This window comes from Rhinolophus ferrumequinum, chromosome 10, assembly GCF_004115265.2.
Source record: "Rhinolophus ferrumequinum isolate MPI-CBG mRhiFer1 chromosome 10, mRhiFer1_v1.p, whole genome shotgun sequence".
Taxonomy (NCBI): domain Eukaryota; kingdom Metazoa; phylum Chordata; class Mammalia; order Chiroptera; family Rhinolophidae; genus Rhinolophus; species Rhinolophus ferrumequinum.
The window spans coordinates 74,738,755-74,757,953 of NC_046293.1; the positions used below are offsets into that span (position 1 = coordinate 74,738,755).

A 19,199-nucleotide genomic window follows, 5' to 3' on the forward strand; every position below is an offset into this window, starting at 1 on the left:
GATTATCATAAGATGGTATCTTTTAAGTGGAGGGATTTTTGATCAGATAAAGTGTTTTTAATCTGTAAAGCAAAAGAAATATATTCCAGGGTGTTTAAAAATGAGTTGCAGTTTATAAGGAAAAAAAAAAGCAAACAACCTTTCTATTTAAAAAAGACATTAATAAAAGGTAAAAACATAATTCTTACAAATTGTTTTATCTCAATACCTGCCATGGGAAAATTGACAAAAGCATACAGAAAATCATAAGATGATGGGATGGAAGGTATTTCTTCAAAGAACAATTTATTTCAGAATCCAGCACATAAACAAAATAAAGGATAAAAATTATATCAGTATTTCTTATAATTTTCTATCAAGAAATGGGTATTTCCTTCCCAATGGCATTTTATAAAGAAACAGAACAAAAAAAAAATCATCAGATTTGCATGGAATCACAAAACACACTGAATAGCCAAAATAATCCTGAGAAAAAAGAACAAGACTGGAGCTATCACACACCCTGACTTCAATTTATACCACAGAGTGACAATAATCAAAACAGCATGGTATTGGCAGAAAAACAGACACATAGACCAATGGAATAGAATTGAGACCCTGAAATAAACACAAATATATATATGGGCAGGCAATTTTTTGACAAAGAAGCCAAAAACATACAATGGAGAAAAGAAAGCCACTTCAATAAATGGTGCTGGGAAAATTGGAAAGCCACCCGCAAAAGAATGAAACTAGACTGCTATCTGTCACCATATACAAAAATTACTCAAAATGGATCACAGACCTAAACATAAGACCTGAAACAATAAATTGCATAGAATAAAGCATAGGTACTAAACTTACGGACCTTGGGTTTAGAGAGGATTATGAATTTGACCTCAAAGGCAAGGGAAGTAAAAGCAAAAATAAATGAATGGGACTATATCAAACTAAAATGCTTCTACACAGAGAAAGAAATCATGAACAAAAGAAAGAGGCAACCAACGGAATGGGAGAAGACATTTGCAAACAATACCTCTGATAAGGGGGTAATATGTAAAGAACTCATACAAATCAACAACAACAAAAAGCAAACAATCCAATTAAAAAATTGGCTGAGGACCTAAGAGACACTTTTTTTAAGAAGACAAAGAAATGGCCAATAGATATATGAAAAAATGTTCAACTTCACTAGCTATTAGGGAAATACCAATCAAAACCACAATGAGATACCACGTCACACCTGTTAGAAAGGCTATTATTAACAAAAAAAGTAATAACAAATGTTGGAGAGGTTGTGGAGAAAGAGAAACCCTCATACACTGTTGGTGGGATTGTAAATTGGTAAAGCCACTTTGGAAAACAGTATGGAGTTTCCTCAAGAATTAAGAATACTCATAGAATTACCCAGCAATCCCTTTTCTGGGTATCTTCCCCAAAATCTGAAAACATTTATCCATAAAGATATATGTATCCCTATGTCATTGCAACATTATTCACAGAGGCCAAAACATGACAACCAAAGTGTCCTTTGTTAAATGATTGGGTAAAGGAGATGTGGTACATATATACAATGGAATATTACTCAATCATAAGAAAAGATGAAATACTGCCATTTGTGACAACATGGATGGATCTTGAGATTATTATGCTAAGTGAAATAAGTCAGATAGAAAAATTCAAGAACTATATGATTTTACTCATATGTGGGATATAAAACTGAAAGCAACAACAAATAAGACAAACAAACAAAAACTCATAGACACAGACAGCAGTTTAGTAGTTACCAGGTAACAGGGTCATATATATAGTGATGGAAGGAAAACTGACTGGGTAGTGAACACACATTGCAATAAATAGATGATGTATTATAGAATTGTACACCGAATATATATAATTTTACTAACCAATTCACCCCAATAAATTTAATAAAAATTAAGAGAAAGAAGAGTTGGTACACACACACACACACACACACACACACACACACACACACACACACAATCCAGAGCAATTCTGGAGAGCATAAATTTGTCAGAGATACAGATATAGAGCTGTATTAAAATAAGATCTTTTAACAATCAAGTTAATTGTAGAAAGATATTTTACAACAATGCTGTAGTTTTTTTCATAGCATTGTTGTGCATTAAAAATGTACAAAGTGAGAGAAAAACTGGAATGTATAGATAAAAGATAAAGTTCTAGAAGTTCTGATTGAAAAAAAAGACAATTGATAAATACAAGTTCCCAGTAAGTCTACAGCAAAAATTTTAAAGCTGTGTTCTCTTATGTCTATGCAATGTGTTGCTTGTTTCTACATTATGCTATTATGCTTAAATGTGTTTATATATGATAAAGACCTCATGCATTGGAGAAAGTTATTGAAATTGTCTGTGGTCTTGTCATCCAAACTTAGATTACTCTTCAACTCTTCAAAGTTTAGGTAGGATTCGTAATAGGATTTCCTCTCTCCACTTCAGCTAGCATAGTGCAACCAGAAGAGTCTTTTTCAAGAGATGTTTTCAGCATGATATTAATGCTATGGAAAACCTTTTCTAAACTCACATCCCATTTAAACTCTGAAGTGTGTTTCCAAACTCTTCCTAATATATATATATATATATATATATATATATATATATATATATATATATATATATGTTTTCACAGTTCATGATCTAACCATGATTATTTTCCACAATTGTTTCTGTTAAGCATGATGATTTCTGCTTCCATGTTTTTCTGTTAAGCATGATGATTTCTGCTTCCATGTTTTTTTCCTGAAATGTCTCTTATAAAATACCCTTCTTTCTCTGTTCTCTCAGTCAAACTACACCAACTTTTAAAATATCATCTTTTAAGAACATCATACACAAACTATTCCTCTGAATAATGCTGACAGCTCACACTATATAAACAAAATTGAAGAGACTTTGGAATCAGAGAAGGATTTGAATCTTGGTTTGTCTTATTTGTTGTATAACATGTGCTAAGAATAAATGTCCTCATTAATAAAACTGAAGCGATAATATTTATTTTAATGTGTTCTTTTGAAACATAAATGAAATCATGCATGTAATCTCTTACCCTAATATGCAACAATTTTTAGCTGTGGTCTTCTTTCCATAACCTACTTTTCTTACCAATCATCTCTACTCACTGAATTCGCTGAGGCTGAATTTCTGCACACGACCTTCCTTGTGACTTTTTCTTTCTTATACCTACTGAACTTCTTTACATCATCTACTCAGATTTCTTTGTATGTTCCCAGTATAATCCTTTTAAGTTGTGGAGGAAGTCAAAGACAAATAATAACAGCATGATGCATGATACTCCTTGACACTACCAATTGGTAGTGTCAAGGAGAAGAACTATAGGAAGAGAGATAATGACTCAGGAAAAGAAAAAGAAAATTTCATCAATCTATGCCATGTAAGCATAATATAGGTTCTCTTAATTAAAAAAAAAAAGTTATGTGGTTCCAGATGTTTTGGGGCATAGGCTGGCTACCACATCTTGGCGATGCTGAAAAATAGGTTTATGCACTAGATAATATAGGTTGAATCTTTGAAATCTTTTCCATTTGGTATCCTGTGAGTCCAAGCTCTGGTGTTCTCAACTATCTAACAAGATGTCATTTTGTGAGTCAGAACTGGAGTCTATTTTGTTTCCCATACCCAATGTTTATTCTCTTGCTTTCATTACAAACAGGAAAGCAGTGTATTAACCATATTTTTATATTTTCTATATTCTCAATGCGGAGCCATGCAGACCCAGGAGAGACTGCCCCTCCCAGGTCTAGTTAATTCCTAGAAAAAGCAAACCACTTTGCTGCAATATGCCTTCCACATGCAAATCAATCAATCTGGACCTGGACCCCAAACCATCTTCTCTATCTGGCTCTTACACTCCAGGAAGCAACATAGCGCTGCCTTAATCTTCCTAGGCCAGGTATCACACGATTAGAGACAGCCCCTGTACTTTAGAGCACACTGAAATGATCCAAACCAGCCAATCGTTATCCTACTTACCTTACTTTGCTTTCCTTTCCCACGAAAACCACCATAAAGGCTCCTGCCCACGCCTTCCCCTCATTCTTTCTGCCTCTGGACCCATAGTGTCTTCCCAGTGGCTCTCAATAGACTGGCATACACCGTCCTCTCTGGGAGTGTGAGCAACAACTTATCTTTTCCTGGGCAGTTGTCTCCTGATCTGTTGGCCTTACCATACCCGAATAAAAGTAAAACCTACATTTGAAAACAAGCAGCATTGTTCTAGTATGGAGAGTAAACTATATAATTCTACCAAGAGTGCCCTAAATATTGTGTGGGATATCAGGATAGTTAGTCCTTGAATATAATCATTGCCCCAGCAAGCATCAATAATTTTTATTTTTGAGGCATTTGCTCTTATGATCATATTAAAAGAAGTAAATAAAACATAAAAACCTTTAATATTAATTGTTGATGTTAATAAAATACTTCAATTAGAGGAAATATAATTTTAAAACTTTCGTAGACAAAACCAATATTCAACTAGTAGTCACATAAAATTTACAGTACCTTTCTCCGATGTTTCCTTAGGTCACTTGGCTGTGATTGGCAGTAATAAAAGCAACATAAAACAGAACTAGTTAATGATTCCCATTTGACCATGTTACAAGTTTATAGTATCTACAACTTGGCTATCTTTTTTTTCCCATTGCATTTTTTCCTAAATAAATATGTTTATAATTGTTTGTTAATCATTATAAAAGCACTCCTCCCAGGAGTTACCTTAGACAGGGAACTTCCTACATGGCGTGGGTGGGGACATGTTTCCATGATGGAGCTATGTCTATACACATGAGATATGATACATGGACCCTACGGGTGATAAAGCACATATAGACTGAGCTGGCCAGAAATAAGTCCGGGACTATCTCCTCCTAAGAAAATACAGATGAGAATGAAAAAGATTATGCATAATGAAGATCCCATGCATGTATCTGGAGTTTGCAAACACTCCTTTTGCCCCATCAATTCAGAGGCTTCGGACTCCTTTGGGCAGGCCTGGTGTTCCTGAGGGATCTCAGACTTCCTGGATTCTAACAAGTCCCCCATTCTCAAATGACAAAAGCTCCAATCTCAGTATAACACGTTTCCTGGGCCTGCTGTTTTCTTGTCAATTCTCTTTTACAGAATTTTTTAAAAGTTAATTCTTTTGATTCCATATGAACATGATTCACTTAATATTTTTGTTAATTTTTCTTACATAAGTAAAATAATTTTTGTTAATCTATTCCATTATACTTGACATTTTTGTTGCTATTGGAAAATGGGTTGATTTACCCCATCCCATATTCTAACTTGGTATTGCCAGCATATTATTTATGCTTATAGATTTGTGGTGAGGTAAAAGCAAATACAAGTAAAAGTAAATACAACAAAAACAAATAACAATCTTTGCAAAACATAGAAAGATACACAATCCAAACAATACAAGGTCTTTTCAATCTCTATTTTCAGTCCCTAAATTTCTAAATTCCTTTGAATATTAGAACATGGATTATGTCCAACAAAATTATTTTTCCTCCAATATTTTCTACAGGTAAAAGAAAATCAACCCATGTTTCACTGTAACAAATTGAATTTGATGACCAAGTTTTATTAGGTGATAAGGACTTCCTGCATCTCATTTTTTGTTTTTCTGACTCAGATTTTGAACATTTTAGATACATTTTAACCCTCAGGAAATGCCCTGAGTATTTTTTTAAGTACTCTAATTATAGTGTAATAATGTTCATTTACCACTGATTTATTTATGACTAACTGCTTAAGAAAATGCATGAAAACACTGGCATCTTTTACACACACACACACACACACACACACACACACACATACATTCACACACACAAATGTCACATCTAAATATTATAAATATATTATTTTAGTAATATAAAATAACATTGTCCAGGATTATGATGCTAATGTTTATGAAAAATACTTAAAAGGGAAAATACTATGTTGTAAAAATGTAAGTAAATAATAATACTACAGGAATAACCAGTTTCCTTGCCTTGAATGTTGACTAAATTATGCTCTCTGGGCCAAGATTATTACTTAACTTTAGTAATAAGTAGGTAATCAATAGATGTAGCATATATTACATATACAGAAACTAAGCCAGAGACAATATCATCTTAGTTAATAAAATCAGGTGAATGGTTTCCAGATTTTTAAAATAAGGAGATCATAATGTAGCTAATTTTTGCATTAGTATATCTCAGTGCATTGGCTAAAAGTTTGTGCCGCATCTGGGTAGAGTTGGTTTTGATTAGTTGGTCTTTTCTCAGATTGGCCATTGTCTATGCTGTCTTTTAAAAAATATACTTTTAATATCAACTCTGGAAATTAGCACAGACAAGAGGACTCAATGGCTTAAGGAGGTAAATGTTTCTTTGTTTTATTCTGTTTTTAAAATTTTTATTTCACCATTTCTCTTTTATTGACTTTACTGTGTTGAAGTCCCATAACTATAGAGTTTGAATATGGGAAATAGTGCCTCACCATGTAAATAGTTTTCTGTTTCAATTCTCAATTGCAAAATCAAAGGAAAAGATACCTAACCCTATATATATATATATATAACAGAAATTTTTTGAAGATAAAATAAAAACTAAAAAATTAATTATTTATAAGGTAGTTTTCCTCTAGGAATGACAGTACCATATATTAATATATCTATATCTATATGTAGATCTATATCGATATCTAGATATATATATATATATCTAATATATATATATATAATTCTAATGAATATAGTTTCTATAGTTTTTAACCGTATCACAAATTTTTGCAACATATGCATTTAAAGGTGACATTTAGAAGATGAATTAAACTTCTTTGTTCAGATATTACACACACACACACACACACATACACACAGAGGCATTGTGCCTTTTTATAGCAGCTTCACAACCTTCTGACTAGAAATGTAATATACATTTCATATTTTTCTGTAGTATCATTAATTTCTCCTCCATTGTTATGTGTTTGTGCTAGATTTATTATGCATACTATCTATTATTTAATCTGTTTATATTTTAATTAATCTCTATCCCCAAACTGTTCATTTTTAACTAAAATTTTATTGTTTTAATATTCATTACAAAACAGAATTTTATCTCTATCAATAGTCCAGAATATTTACATTTTCATTATTGTTGCTAACTTAACATATTCACTGAAAAAAAAAGACTGCAGTACATGCTTTTGAATTAGCAAATTTGAAGAAAAATATAGCTCTACTTACTAGCTCTTTTGAACATGGGAAGTTTACCCATATTCTCAAAGCCTCAGACATCTGCATTTTTTATTGAGGTAATACCCTCAGAATTTCAAATGTTATCATGAGAATTACATGACTGAACATCACAGCTTTCAGTAGTCATTACAACCATATTTTTCAGCGTTTGTCCCATATTATTTTTAGCAAGGGGCACTTTGATTTTCTCTCAGTTATGTTCAGGGACTTCTCAATTCAAGATTCCAACATTTCATCCCAAATATAAAGATAAATGAATAAATAATTAAACAATAAAGAAAAGTAAAAATGTTGACATGAAATTCTAAAACAAATTTGAGACATTGCTGCTACTGCTCTTGATGGCTCTTCTTATTAAAAATATATTATATATAGTATAAAATTATAACAGCCTATGCTGGTATATTAAAGCAATTATAATAACTCATTTTTGTTATTTATTCTGTTAAACAACAACAACAACAACAACCCTGTCCTAATTTACTTCATCAAGATGTCATCAATAAAAATGTACTTCATGGTTTTATGTCACTCAGGTATCTAATGTGATATTTAGATTGCTAGTCTTCCACTTACTATTATTAGACCTTGGGAAAGTTATACCTATGTAAGGCTACATTTCCTCATCTCATAATGGGATTGATAACTGAACCTACCATATAGGGTGGTTGTGAAAAAAAGAAAGAGAAACAATAAAACACAGAGAAAGCCCTGGACTAGAATAAAACGCAATCAGTAACAGCAATGTATCATTAATCCTAATAAGGGGCAAAGATTCTTCCGACACGTCGGCATACCAGTGTCATGACTCCCATGCGATCCATTTCCCTGGCGGGACTTCGAGGGGTGAGCTTTGGCGTGGAATGTCCACTGGGGGGAGATGAACTGGCCAGCGAAGAAGCTGTCACCGAGGCAGTGATGGAGGTACCTGGGTGGACCCTCGCCAAATTCAAGCCTTCCAGGCTCACACTAGCTACTCTATTCTCAATTTCTTCAGCGCGCAACTCTGTAGATTCTTTTTCTTCCTGAATTAGCCTGAAAGATACAGTTTAATTTTGATCCATCATGTGCTGCTATAATGGTAATTGAAATTCATATAATACACCAATAAAACTTCTCTGTAAACATTTTCTATCAAATCTCATTTTTTCATCTTTTTTTTTCTCTAGAAAATATAACTTTCAATACTTCCCAGGGACTTCTTGTCTGAAGTTTAGAAAATCTTTTTTTCAAGTGATACATAATCCCTTCCCACTTTCAGTTTTACCCTCTTTCTATACTATCACCTGATAGAATTTTTGTTTTTTAAATCTTGCCAGCCTAGTTAATTTCTGTCACTAATCCTAAGCTTACATTTTTTTTTAAAAGATTTTATTGGGGAAGGGGAACAGGACTTTATTGGAGAACAGTTGTTGTTCTTTCAATCTTAGTTGTGGAAGGTGCAGTTCAGCTTCAAGTTGTTGTCCTTTCAATCTTAGTTGTGGAGGGCTCAGCTCAGCTCCAGGTCCAGTTGCTGTTGCTAGTTGCAGGGGGCGCAGCCCACCATCCCTTGCGGGAGTCGAACCAGCAACCTTGTGGTTGAGAGGACGCACTCCAACCAACTGAACCATCCAGGAGCTTAGTGGCAGCTCAGCACAAGGTGCTGTGTTCAATCTTAGTTGCAGGGGGCGGAGCCCACCATCCCTTGTGGGACTCGAGGAGTTGAACTGGCAACCTTGTGGTTGAGAGCCCACTGGCCCATGTGGGAATCGAAGCGGCAGCCTTTGGAGTTGGGAGCACGGAGCTCCAGCAGCCTGAGCCACAGGGCCAGTCCTTAAGCTTACATTTGAACTCAGGTCCTGATAAATGAGACTTTTAGAAACTCAGATTCCAACAAAGTTACTGAATATTACCTCCGACCCAATAAAAAAGCATAACTGAAAAAAATCCTCAATAAATGGTCAGTCACAATTATCATTTGACCAAATAAAACCCTGAGTCTTTTTTTTAGCATTAATACCTATTTAGCTAAATTGCCTTTAAATAACCACCAGGTAATTTAGCAATGTGGAGATGATTGGTAAATATAGGTAGGTAGGTAGGTAGGTAGGTATGTAGATGATAGAGTTCTAGATAATGAAAAAAATTAAACTGTTGCTATAAATACCTTGACAAGAAAAAACACCATTACTCTTTTTCTTTAAATAGGGACAACTTCGAGATTGTGTATAAATTAGTGACATAAAGACACAAAGAATAAAGAGCTTTAGCTGGGTTGCATAAAGTTTAGCTGGTTGCATTTAAGTTGAATCTATATATATTTTATATATGATGTATTACACATAATGAAACTGTGTACCAGTAGAGTTTGCTTAATAAAAGGGGATAGAAACCTCTCCTGACATATTTTCCTCTTAATTACAAATGGCTTCTTGTGATCTCCTATGACATATAGTCCTTAACTTCAAGATTATGATCACGGCAAAGGTTTCTTTTTCCATATTTGCTTCGGGAAACAATTTAGCAGTTTCTTGCAAAACTAAACATAACCATGTTCCTTAATATTTACCCAAAGGAATTGAAAATTGACTTTCATTCAAAAACCTGTGTATGAATGTTGATGGCAGCTGTATTTAAAACTGCCAAAACTTGGAAGCAACCAAGATGCCCTTCAGTAAGTAAATGGATAAATAAACCGTGGTAAATCCACTCGCTGAATTGCTATTCAGCACTAAAAAGAAATGGGCTATCAAGCCATGAAAAGACGAGGAACAATAAATGCGTATGACTAATGAAAGAAGCCAAGCTGAAAAGGCTACAATTGTATGATTCCAACTATATGACACTCTAGAAAAGACAAAAATATGGAGACAGTAAAAAGATCAGTGGTTGACAGGGGTTGGGATGGGAAAAGGGATGACTTAGGCAGAGCACAGTGGGCTTTTAGGGCAGTGAAAATACTCTGTATGACACTATGTGGGGACAGAGCCAGGAGCGCAGTTTCCAGGCTCTTGGCCTCACGTGGAAAAGTGCTGGCTCAGGTAGTCCATCAACTGTGGGCTCCATCAACTGTGACTGGATGGCCATCAGCTGTGGCTAGTTGGCCGTCAGCTATAACCAGTGAGCCATTGGCTACTAATATAACTGCAGTGGCTACGCTAGCAGAAAATGGGGACTAGCAAGAAGATAGCGTCTGAGTTAGCAAGAGCAGATTGCAATTAGCATGGCGGATTGCAGCTAGCAAGTGAGGTGGGTTGGCAGAGAAGTGGATGGCGGGGGGCGGATGTGTGGCTCCTGTTTCCTGTGTCGCCAACCCAGCCACCAGCGAGACTATAGTGGTATGACTCCCCTATCTATGGCTCTGTCTGTGTTTTTTTTTGACCTCACCATGTAGGGAGTGGGACCAGAGACCCCGCATGACACACCATAATGATGTATACATGTCATTCTACACTTTTTCCAAACACATAGGATGTACAACACCAAGAGTCAACCATAATGGAAACTATGGACTTTGGGTGATCGTGATGTGTCATTCTAGGTTCATCAGTTGTAATGAAATTACTGCTGTGACAGAGGATGTGGCTAACGGGGGAGGCTAGGCATGGGGTCAGGGGGGTTATGGGAAAATCTCTTTACCTTTCCCTCAATTAAATTTGCTATAAATACTAAACTGCTCTAAAAAAATTAAAGTCAATAAAACAATAGGAAGAGGAACATTTAATCTTAATTATAATTTTTTACTTACACAAAGGATATGAATTCTGTTACTTTGTTTTATTTTCATGGGTACATTTTAACTTCAGCCAAAGATCAGAATCCCAAAGGAAGGCTTTGTCAAGTAACAGAGTACAACATCATTAATGTGCTTTAAACACATAAACACATTCCAGTGGAAAGACTGCCTCCTCTTCAAAAAGAGGAGGACAAGGAGGAGGAGAAGAAGGAATTTCATACTTTTAAAATGATTGGTGGAAAATGACTCCTTCAGAAAAATGTGGTGAGGCAATGTGGTTCTGCTGGACAAAACATTTATAGTTATTAATTCTAGTATTCTATTAATTTAAAAGATAGTCAAAACTAGTAGAGCAGTTGAGTAAGAGACAAATCAAAGTTTAATCAAACAGGATATTTAATGCTTTGCAGAAGTTCAGTTTATTTGGAAATAAATAAATGGCAATCCATTGATCTTTTGACTCCTAATGGAAATATGGAAAGCAAAGAAAATAACATAATGGAATGTCCAGTGTGTTGGGGAGAAATTTCCAGAGGAATCAGACAGAAGGCTAAGAGGCTAAATAAATCTACAAAAGTAAAGCAGGCAAATGTAGCTAACTATAGATGAACAGATTAATGAATGTTGCAGTGGCAAATGAGTTTGAAGTGATTTGACCTCTCGTTTTAAGAGAATCAGTGAACTGAGAAACCAAAAGAGAAGAATTTTTAAAAATTATTTTGTAAAATAATTAATTTACGTAAGAAGAAAAATCTTAACCAGAGAAAAATTCTGGTTATTGTAAGCATATTACCATGGTTTATATCAAGGTACTAATTTCTTTTAATTGTTGCTATATACTCAAATTGTATGTATTTCCTGATTTCTTACAATCAGCAACTACATTAATATACATTAAGGGTAGTAGTAATGTAACATAGTGAAGGACAATAGTTTGAATTCATTATTTGAGTATCAATTTAGTTTATGCCAAGATTGGGCCTGGGAATTACTATCCTAATATAAGCAAGCTAATAGTCCTTGGAGGGACACAGGTTGTTATTGAGGGTGTGTGTATATATTTTTGGTGAAAACAAATATCACAAGAATTTATACCTGATTTCTAATCTATTTAGTAAGTGCAACCATTAGCTGCATAGCGTCTGAAACTATTACTTAGTTGGAATTCCTGTTTTATATTCTTTTTTCTATTTATAGTAATCAAATAGTTATGAAGCACTTTCTATTTATCAAGCAAAGTGCTCAATTCTGGAAATAAAACAGTGAGCAAAACCAGATGTGTTCCTTGCTCTTATATAACTTACAGTCTAGTGAAGGTAAAGAACTGAAAGACAGAATTGATGGAGCTGTTCAGAATAAGAATAAAGTGGGTGAAATGTTAGGGCAGAACAGTGTGGATTGAGGAGAATGTTCCAGAAGAAAGGAACAGCAACAACAAAGGAGATAGCATGGAACATTCAAAGAACTGGAAGTCATGTATAATGGAACATGGAGTCAGACAGGTGAATGGTAAGAGGTGGGCGGGGCATTGCAGACCATCTGAAGGATTTTGATCTTTTTCTTGAGAAACTGAAGCACTTGAAAAAGCACATTTGGGTTTTAGAGAGTCTGTTCTGGCTGTAGTGTTAGTTTGGATTAAAAGGGAACCCAAACACTACAGAGAAACCAGAAGGAAACTATTACTGTCACCCAGAGGAGAAACTATTATAATGTGTACATATGGTGGACAGTGGAGAGCTCGGTAGATTTGAATCAGAATAGGAGGTCAACAGATTTAACTAGATCGGGAAGAAGACACAAAGGCATTATTCAATACAGTAAAAACTGTTCATCAGTTGAAAAAACAAGCATAGCTTCCTGATGTGTGAAAGAAAACAAATCCACCTGGCAGAGTAGAGTTCTTTCTTCACAGGGTTTAGTCAAATTAATGATTGAAAAAGACTGTGGACGTTACTGGGCTTCAAGAAAGTACAAAAGTTTAAGTTATGTTCTGTAGTGACAACATTTCTCAATATTTGAAATGTCAGTTTGTGTAATTTCAATTCTATAATATTATCTACTCTTTTGAAATCATCTATTATCCAGATACTGTGTGGTGATACTAAATTTTCTCATATCTACTTCAAAATAATTCAGTCATAGTTAATTTCACTCCAATGTCTAAATACTTTTAAGGAGCTGGCTGCACATTAATTTGCATGCGATTTCATACCTTTCCTGCAGCGTTAAATGTACCTTAAGAATATATCTTATCACCACAGATACCATTTAAATAGTACATTTTAATTTAAAATATGCTTCAATGTTCATTGAAGATTTTATCTTTACCTCATTCTTTTATTGCCCTCATTTCCTTAATCTGTTTCATGTATGTTCCTTACAAAGACTGTCCTAATTTTACATAGGACATATACAGACATCCTGGGACTCTAGTGAGAATGCGCATTCTTATCAGTAGGGTGAGATCTGAAATTCTGCAGTTCTAACACCCTCCCAGGTGATGCCAATGCTTTCAATCTGATGATCCCATTTTTAGTATCAAGGTCTTCTAATCCCTGGACACTATCAATAATAATTGAACTCACCTGATTTCTTTGTTGATGGCATCCAATTGTTCCTGAAGCATCATGGCTAGAGTCTGGGCATCAGAATGACCACTTGGAGAGAGAAGATCCATTGAGCTAAAAATTGTTTCTCTGTCATCATCATCAATATCAGACATTTCTGTGTCACTTTCAAAAGGGTGGCTGCTTAGCACTCCAATTTGTTGAGTTCTATTCCACTCATGATCCCCAAGAGATTTCACCTGCATGGTAAGTGAACAATTATAGCTTTCATCACATTGCTCATTTTCAAAGCAATATTTTGAAAAACAACAAAAAAGCACACATGCTTTCATAGCTGACTTGGCAAAAGAGGAATTGATTGTTAACATTTTAATATATTAGTTCAATAAAATAGTTCCATGGCATTTTTAAGTTATGGGAGGTATTTACTGTCAGCATAAATATCAAGATTTTGATAGAAATAAAGGTGATAAACATCTTCATGGTTTCTAGTTCGACCTCAAATCAAGGCAACAATTATTTAAAGCATTTATTCTTGCTTCCAAATTAATGGTTTGCATTGACTTGTACTCAAGCATTCCCATTTCATGTACTAAGTATAATTACTCTTGCCTACACTTTCTTATTATAGACTGGGACTACAAATATTACCTATCCGATGTCATTTACAGAGTTTCTAACAAATTACTATTAAAAAATATTGCAAAGTTATTTAATTTCATCTCTGCTTCTCTGGTCACTTAAACACCTCATTGATTTTTTTTAAAGGCCAAGACATAAAAATTTACATAGCTATGTTTTTTAATTGATATAAATCATTATATGAATGAAAAGTCTTAAGTAACCAACAAACCAGTGTTTTTCAAGCTGTAATGTGAAAGTATGAGAAATTTAGGAGATCCTAGAGTCTTCTGCTTTTTAAGAAAATGTTTTTCATTTTTGTGATGATGTAAACTAATTTTGGAGGGAACCACATGCTATTGCCTTGAGTATTTATTTAAGATTTGAGGACCTAAATTAGCATTTGTGTTACAAATTATTTTGGGACTAACAGCACTAATTTATTTGTCACATAAAAATGAGAAAATAACTAATATGAACTGAAATTATTCTTCATTTGTTCATTTATTTGTTTTTCCATTCAAAAGATACTGAATGCCTTCTAGGAGGGATTAATTTATACATGACACATAGGTAGGTGCCATTTAAAAACCATAGGGTGTTAAGAGCCTGTGCGCAAATAAAGACAAGTAGGTTATGTGGTATTTTGGACACATAAAAGTGATTGGAAAGAACAAAATATACTTAGGCCACAAAAGAAATATATTACTTCATTATAAAATGAAACTATATACTTACTCAACATGTATAGCTTACAAATTTTAAGATTGAGTGAATGCATGGCTGGCACTGTAGTTAATCATGAACAGTTCTCTACAAACACTTTAACAGTCTATGTACATTTTCCTCGGTGTTTTTAAAATAGCAATTATATTTAATTTTAATTAACAATATGAATGTCATTGCTTCGGTGCCCAAGCAAACCAAAAATCCATTTGTTTGGCAATATAGCATAATGGATAAAGCATGGAATTGGAACACATACAAACATAGGCTCGTGTTTTGATTTTATTCCTGGCTGTGTTTATTGAACACTTAAAATTTCTGGGCTTCAATCTTTTCATATCTGAAATTAGTATCAAAATAGTACCCAATTCATAAAGTTATGTGAATAAACACACGGGAAATGCTTAGTTTAACTTTTGGCACATAGTAGGTTTTTTATGTTAGTTATAGTTTTAAAAATGTGTCCTATGTCACACTTCAAACTAATAAAAATGCTAGTATTTGAATTCTCTCAGTATTAAAATTCTATCCAAAATGGAATTCCAAAATGGAATTCTATCCAAAATGGAATGTTTACTTAAAACCATCAGAGACTGGCAATGAAAAGTTTCACCTTTGGCTCATCTCTTCGCACACCCATGCGGCCTCTCCTTGGTCTTCTTATTACTTTAGTTGCTCTATAGTCAGACTGGCTGTCCACTAGGGATCCAACTGAATACCGCAACTCAGCTGAGGTATCTAGATGAGTCCTGAAAAAAAAGGAAAAATATTAAATATACCCAATCTCCAAAATTAACTTACCAGAAAATCACTATCGACTACTTAATTGGCAGGAAAGCATAAACCCTCAAGGAAATATATACTTCAAGAAAGAAAACTGATGCATTGCCATGACTCTTTGAGGTCTCTTCAAAGGCTTCTGTCAGAAATTCCATTCTCAGGTTCATTCCTGAACGGTGAGTGCACTTTCTCTTTTTAGAATACAAGACGCCTTTCCGTTCACTAATTATCATTTTCAAATGCGGTAGTACAATAAAACATGTTAAGATTGATAACCAAGATCCATTGGCTTAAATTCTGGCAGCTGTTTAGTGGATATCCCAATAAGTGCTATTTGTGACTGTATTTGTTTTAACCTAACAGTGTAAGTTTTGGGGGTCCCTGAATTCGTTACTTTTCAATGATTTATTTTTCAATTTAGAAATTCAACAAAATGCCTAAAAACAGATTAACCCAAGGTTAATAATCTTATTTTTAATAAAATAGAATATACCAACAAAACAATTTTTGAGTTTTTAATAAGGGCTTTATTGTGAATTAATCATATAAAAACTAATCAACAAGGCCACGTGCATAAATGGTACAAATCTCAGTCTTCATCTATTTGTCAGAGCGTATAAGTTTCATGAAGACAAATACATTTTAGTCACCATTATATGCTGAAGAAGGTATTGTTAGCATGTAGCAAGCACTTAATAATCTAGCTCAGAACATTCTAGGTGCCTTTTATCTGGCTGCTTAGGGTAATGTCTCTTTGGGCATCAGAATAGAGTGTCTAAAATTATAACTCATAATCCTAGAAGTATTGTTTTTTGTTTTATCTCTCAACTCCAGTTCATTTATAAAAGCATGAAACAAAACACAGGTCTGTTCCCACTGATAACTTGCTTAAAACTCAATGTCCTTACCAGGCTACAATTTGGGCCCTTGTCACTTTCCAGCTTCCCTTCCAGTTGCTCTCAGTATTCCCCTCTCCATCTCCCTGTACTGACATTCTTTCTTTCTTTTTTTAAATTAAAGTTTATTGGGGTGGTTAGTAAAGTGATATATAGATGATGTATTACAGAACTGTACACTTGACACCCATGACATTCTTTCAATTATTTCAATAACTCACACTTTCTTTCACTCTGGCCCTTTGAAAACAGTCTCTTCTTACATTTATATGCTTAACAGTCTTAAAATCTTAGTTTAAAAGTCCCATTGTTATATACTATTCTCACTCCCCATATTCCTTTCATTAAAATGCTCCTCTAACTATTTATTCTTGTATCTTCCCCCTGGAACATGTCTTCTTCATCACCACCACCAGTATGTCTACTGCCCCAGTGTCTGGCGAGTAGAAAGTTCTTGAAATAACAAAAGATCTGAGCCAACACCAACTGTAGAAGAACCCGTTACTTATACTTTATCTACAACAGTTACTGCTCACCTCTTTCCTTTTATTCAAGTCTGTAAGTTAGTTCTCTGACAGAAGTCAAAGGTAACATTTCTATACATTCAATTTTTAATAATTTTTGCGTACATTATTTTCAGAGGCACTTGGAGGTCTAGGTTACAAGTTCATCTACATTCCCTGATTTGTGTAGACAAGGAACCACGTAGTTTTCCTTCCTGAATCTCCTGAGACCCTTGCACATAATCTCCCAAAAGAACTTCTATAGATAGTCAAGTATGAATTTCTCTTAAAGTAAACCTGTTATTTATCCCTCTGTTTCTGGAATGTTCTCTGTCATCCTTTCTAATAACCCACATCCTACCATTTCTTCAGAGTGCAGCCAAATCAGGTCATCTCCAGAGACTCTGGAACTTATTTTACTTTCTTCTCAGGTGAGATACTAGTAGAGGATACGAGTTACTCATATTTCCTAACTTTTAGTTCATCTCTTCCTAACTCCTTACCTGTAAGATCAAACTCAAGTAGAGGAAGTTCTCAAGCACCATGTTTTCCTTATTGTTTCTGTCTTAATTCCGTGCACTCAGAAGCATGGATGTTCAATAAATAATTGCTTTTAATAAATATTCAGTTTTTCTGTAACATTATAAATTCCGTAAGTTTAGCTATTTTAATTAATACTTCCTAGCATACTTTATACTTAAGATGTGTTTATGGTTTACAAAACTCTCTTTGCTTATTTGTCTCATTTTATCTACAAAGTAAGCTTGGGAGACAGACAAATACTATTTTATATATAATTCAGGTAAAATATATAAAAATTAGAATCTTATTAAGGAAATGAGTGTTCCAAAATCAGACAGCTACAATTGTATGTCTGAGAGCTAGGAATGTAAGTCTTATTATGCTTGTTCTAGTGTTGTTTCTACTACAGTCTGCTGCATCAGAGAAAAATTGTTGTGTGTGTAGTTCCTTTACTGTGGATAAAGGTCACGTTACTAGGTGGCTCGTGTGACTCACTGTGGTGATGAATGCTTAGACAACATTCCACAACTCCTCATTTCTGTAACTGCAGGTCAAAAAGATAATGAAATGGCTATTTGGTCCTAGTAAAATATCTTTAATTTGTTGACTGAATAATGCTGATTCTATGTATTTACTCCTTTGATATTTTATCAGCTCTTTTTCTCCTTCTTCATCATCATCGCCATCATCATCATCACCATGTGAACACATAGCACTGAACTAATAATTTCAGTTCAGATACATGTCAGAATAAAATGAAATCTTTTTATTTCTTTTAAAAATGAAAATGCGCATGATTTTCTAAATTAAAGACCTGCATGTTTTTAAAAAATTGGATGTTTTTATGCCTGCAGAACTGTGTTTCTTAAACTAAACTGAAGATAGAAACACTCAAAATAATGAGTGTTTCATTAATACTTATACTGAAAATATAAGTTCCATTAGGAATTTTTGTTTTTTAATTTGGATTTTTCATCTGAGCTTTACCAGATATTCATTCATTCATTCAACAATATCTATTGAGAGCATACTACATGCAAGTTTTTTTTTTAATGCTGAGATTATAGCAATTAAAAAGACAACAATTCCAGCCCTTGTGGAGCTAATATTCTTAAGATAAGCATCAGACCACGAGAAATGAACTTCTAGAAATCTATGGTGGTCAAAAGTTTCAAATAGCTGATATCATTGTATTGCCTAATAAATAAATCATCAAATGAGTGAGTCCTTCTAGGGTTTCTTATCAATTTTCAACAGAAGGCTCTAAGTAGCAAAGAAGAGTATATGTGAATCTGAAATAAAATTATCTATCTATCTATCTATCTATCTATCTATCTATCTATCTATCTATCTATCTACAGAGTAAACAACCATCTAATTTATTCTTTTTTTTAAGATGAAATATTGAGTCAAAATAGATGAGTTATGGCTAAATTTATTTGAATATTTTTAACATGTATAATTTCTTCTTACCTCTTTATTTTTAATTACTGTACCAACATAAGTATATGCTAAGTGACCATAGTCAGTGATATCTCTTCAGTAACAATAGTATTGAAAACATTTCTAACTGTAGAGA

The 19,199-nt window shown here is 33.9% G+C and overlaps 1 protein-coding gene across 29 annotated transcripts in view; it reads right to left on the bottom strand.

Moving 5' to 3' along the window:
• PPFIA2 (PTPRF interacting protein alpha 2) overlaps window positions 1-19,199 on the bottom strand; it is a 458,316-nt gene that overhangs the window by 87,498 nt on the left and 351,619 nt on the right. For all 29 annotated transcript variants that reach the window (XM_033117052.1, XM_033117051.1, XM_033117061.1 and 26 more), the window contains 4 exons: window positions 15,533-15,668; window positions 13,591-13,811; window positions 8,088-8,325; window positions 4,542-4,571 (listed from right to left, as the gene is read on the bottom strand). In XM_033117052.1, the coding sequence (XP_032972943.1) occupies window positions 4,542-4,571; window positions 8,088-8,325; window positions 13,591-13,811; window positions 15,533-15,668 (625 nt within the window). The remainder of the gene's footprint in view (window positions 1-4,541; window positions 4,572-8,087; window positions 8,326-13,590; window positions 13,812-15,532; window positions 15,669-19,199) is intronic.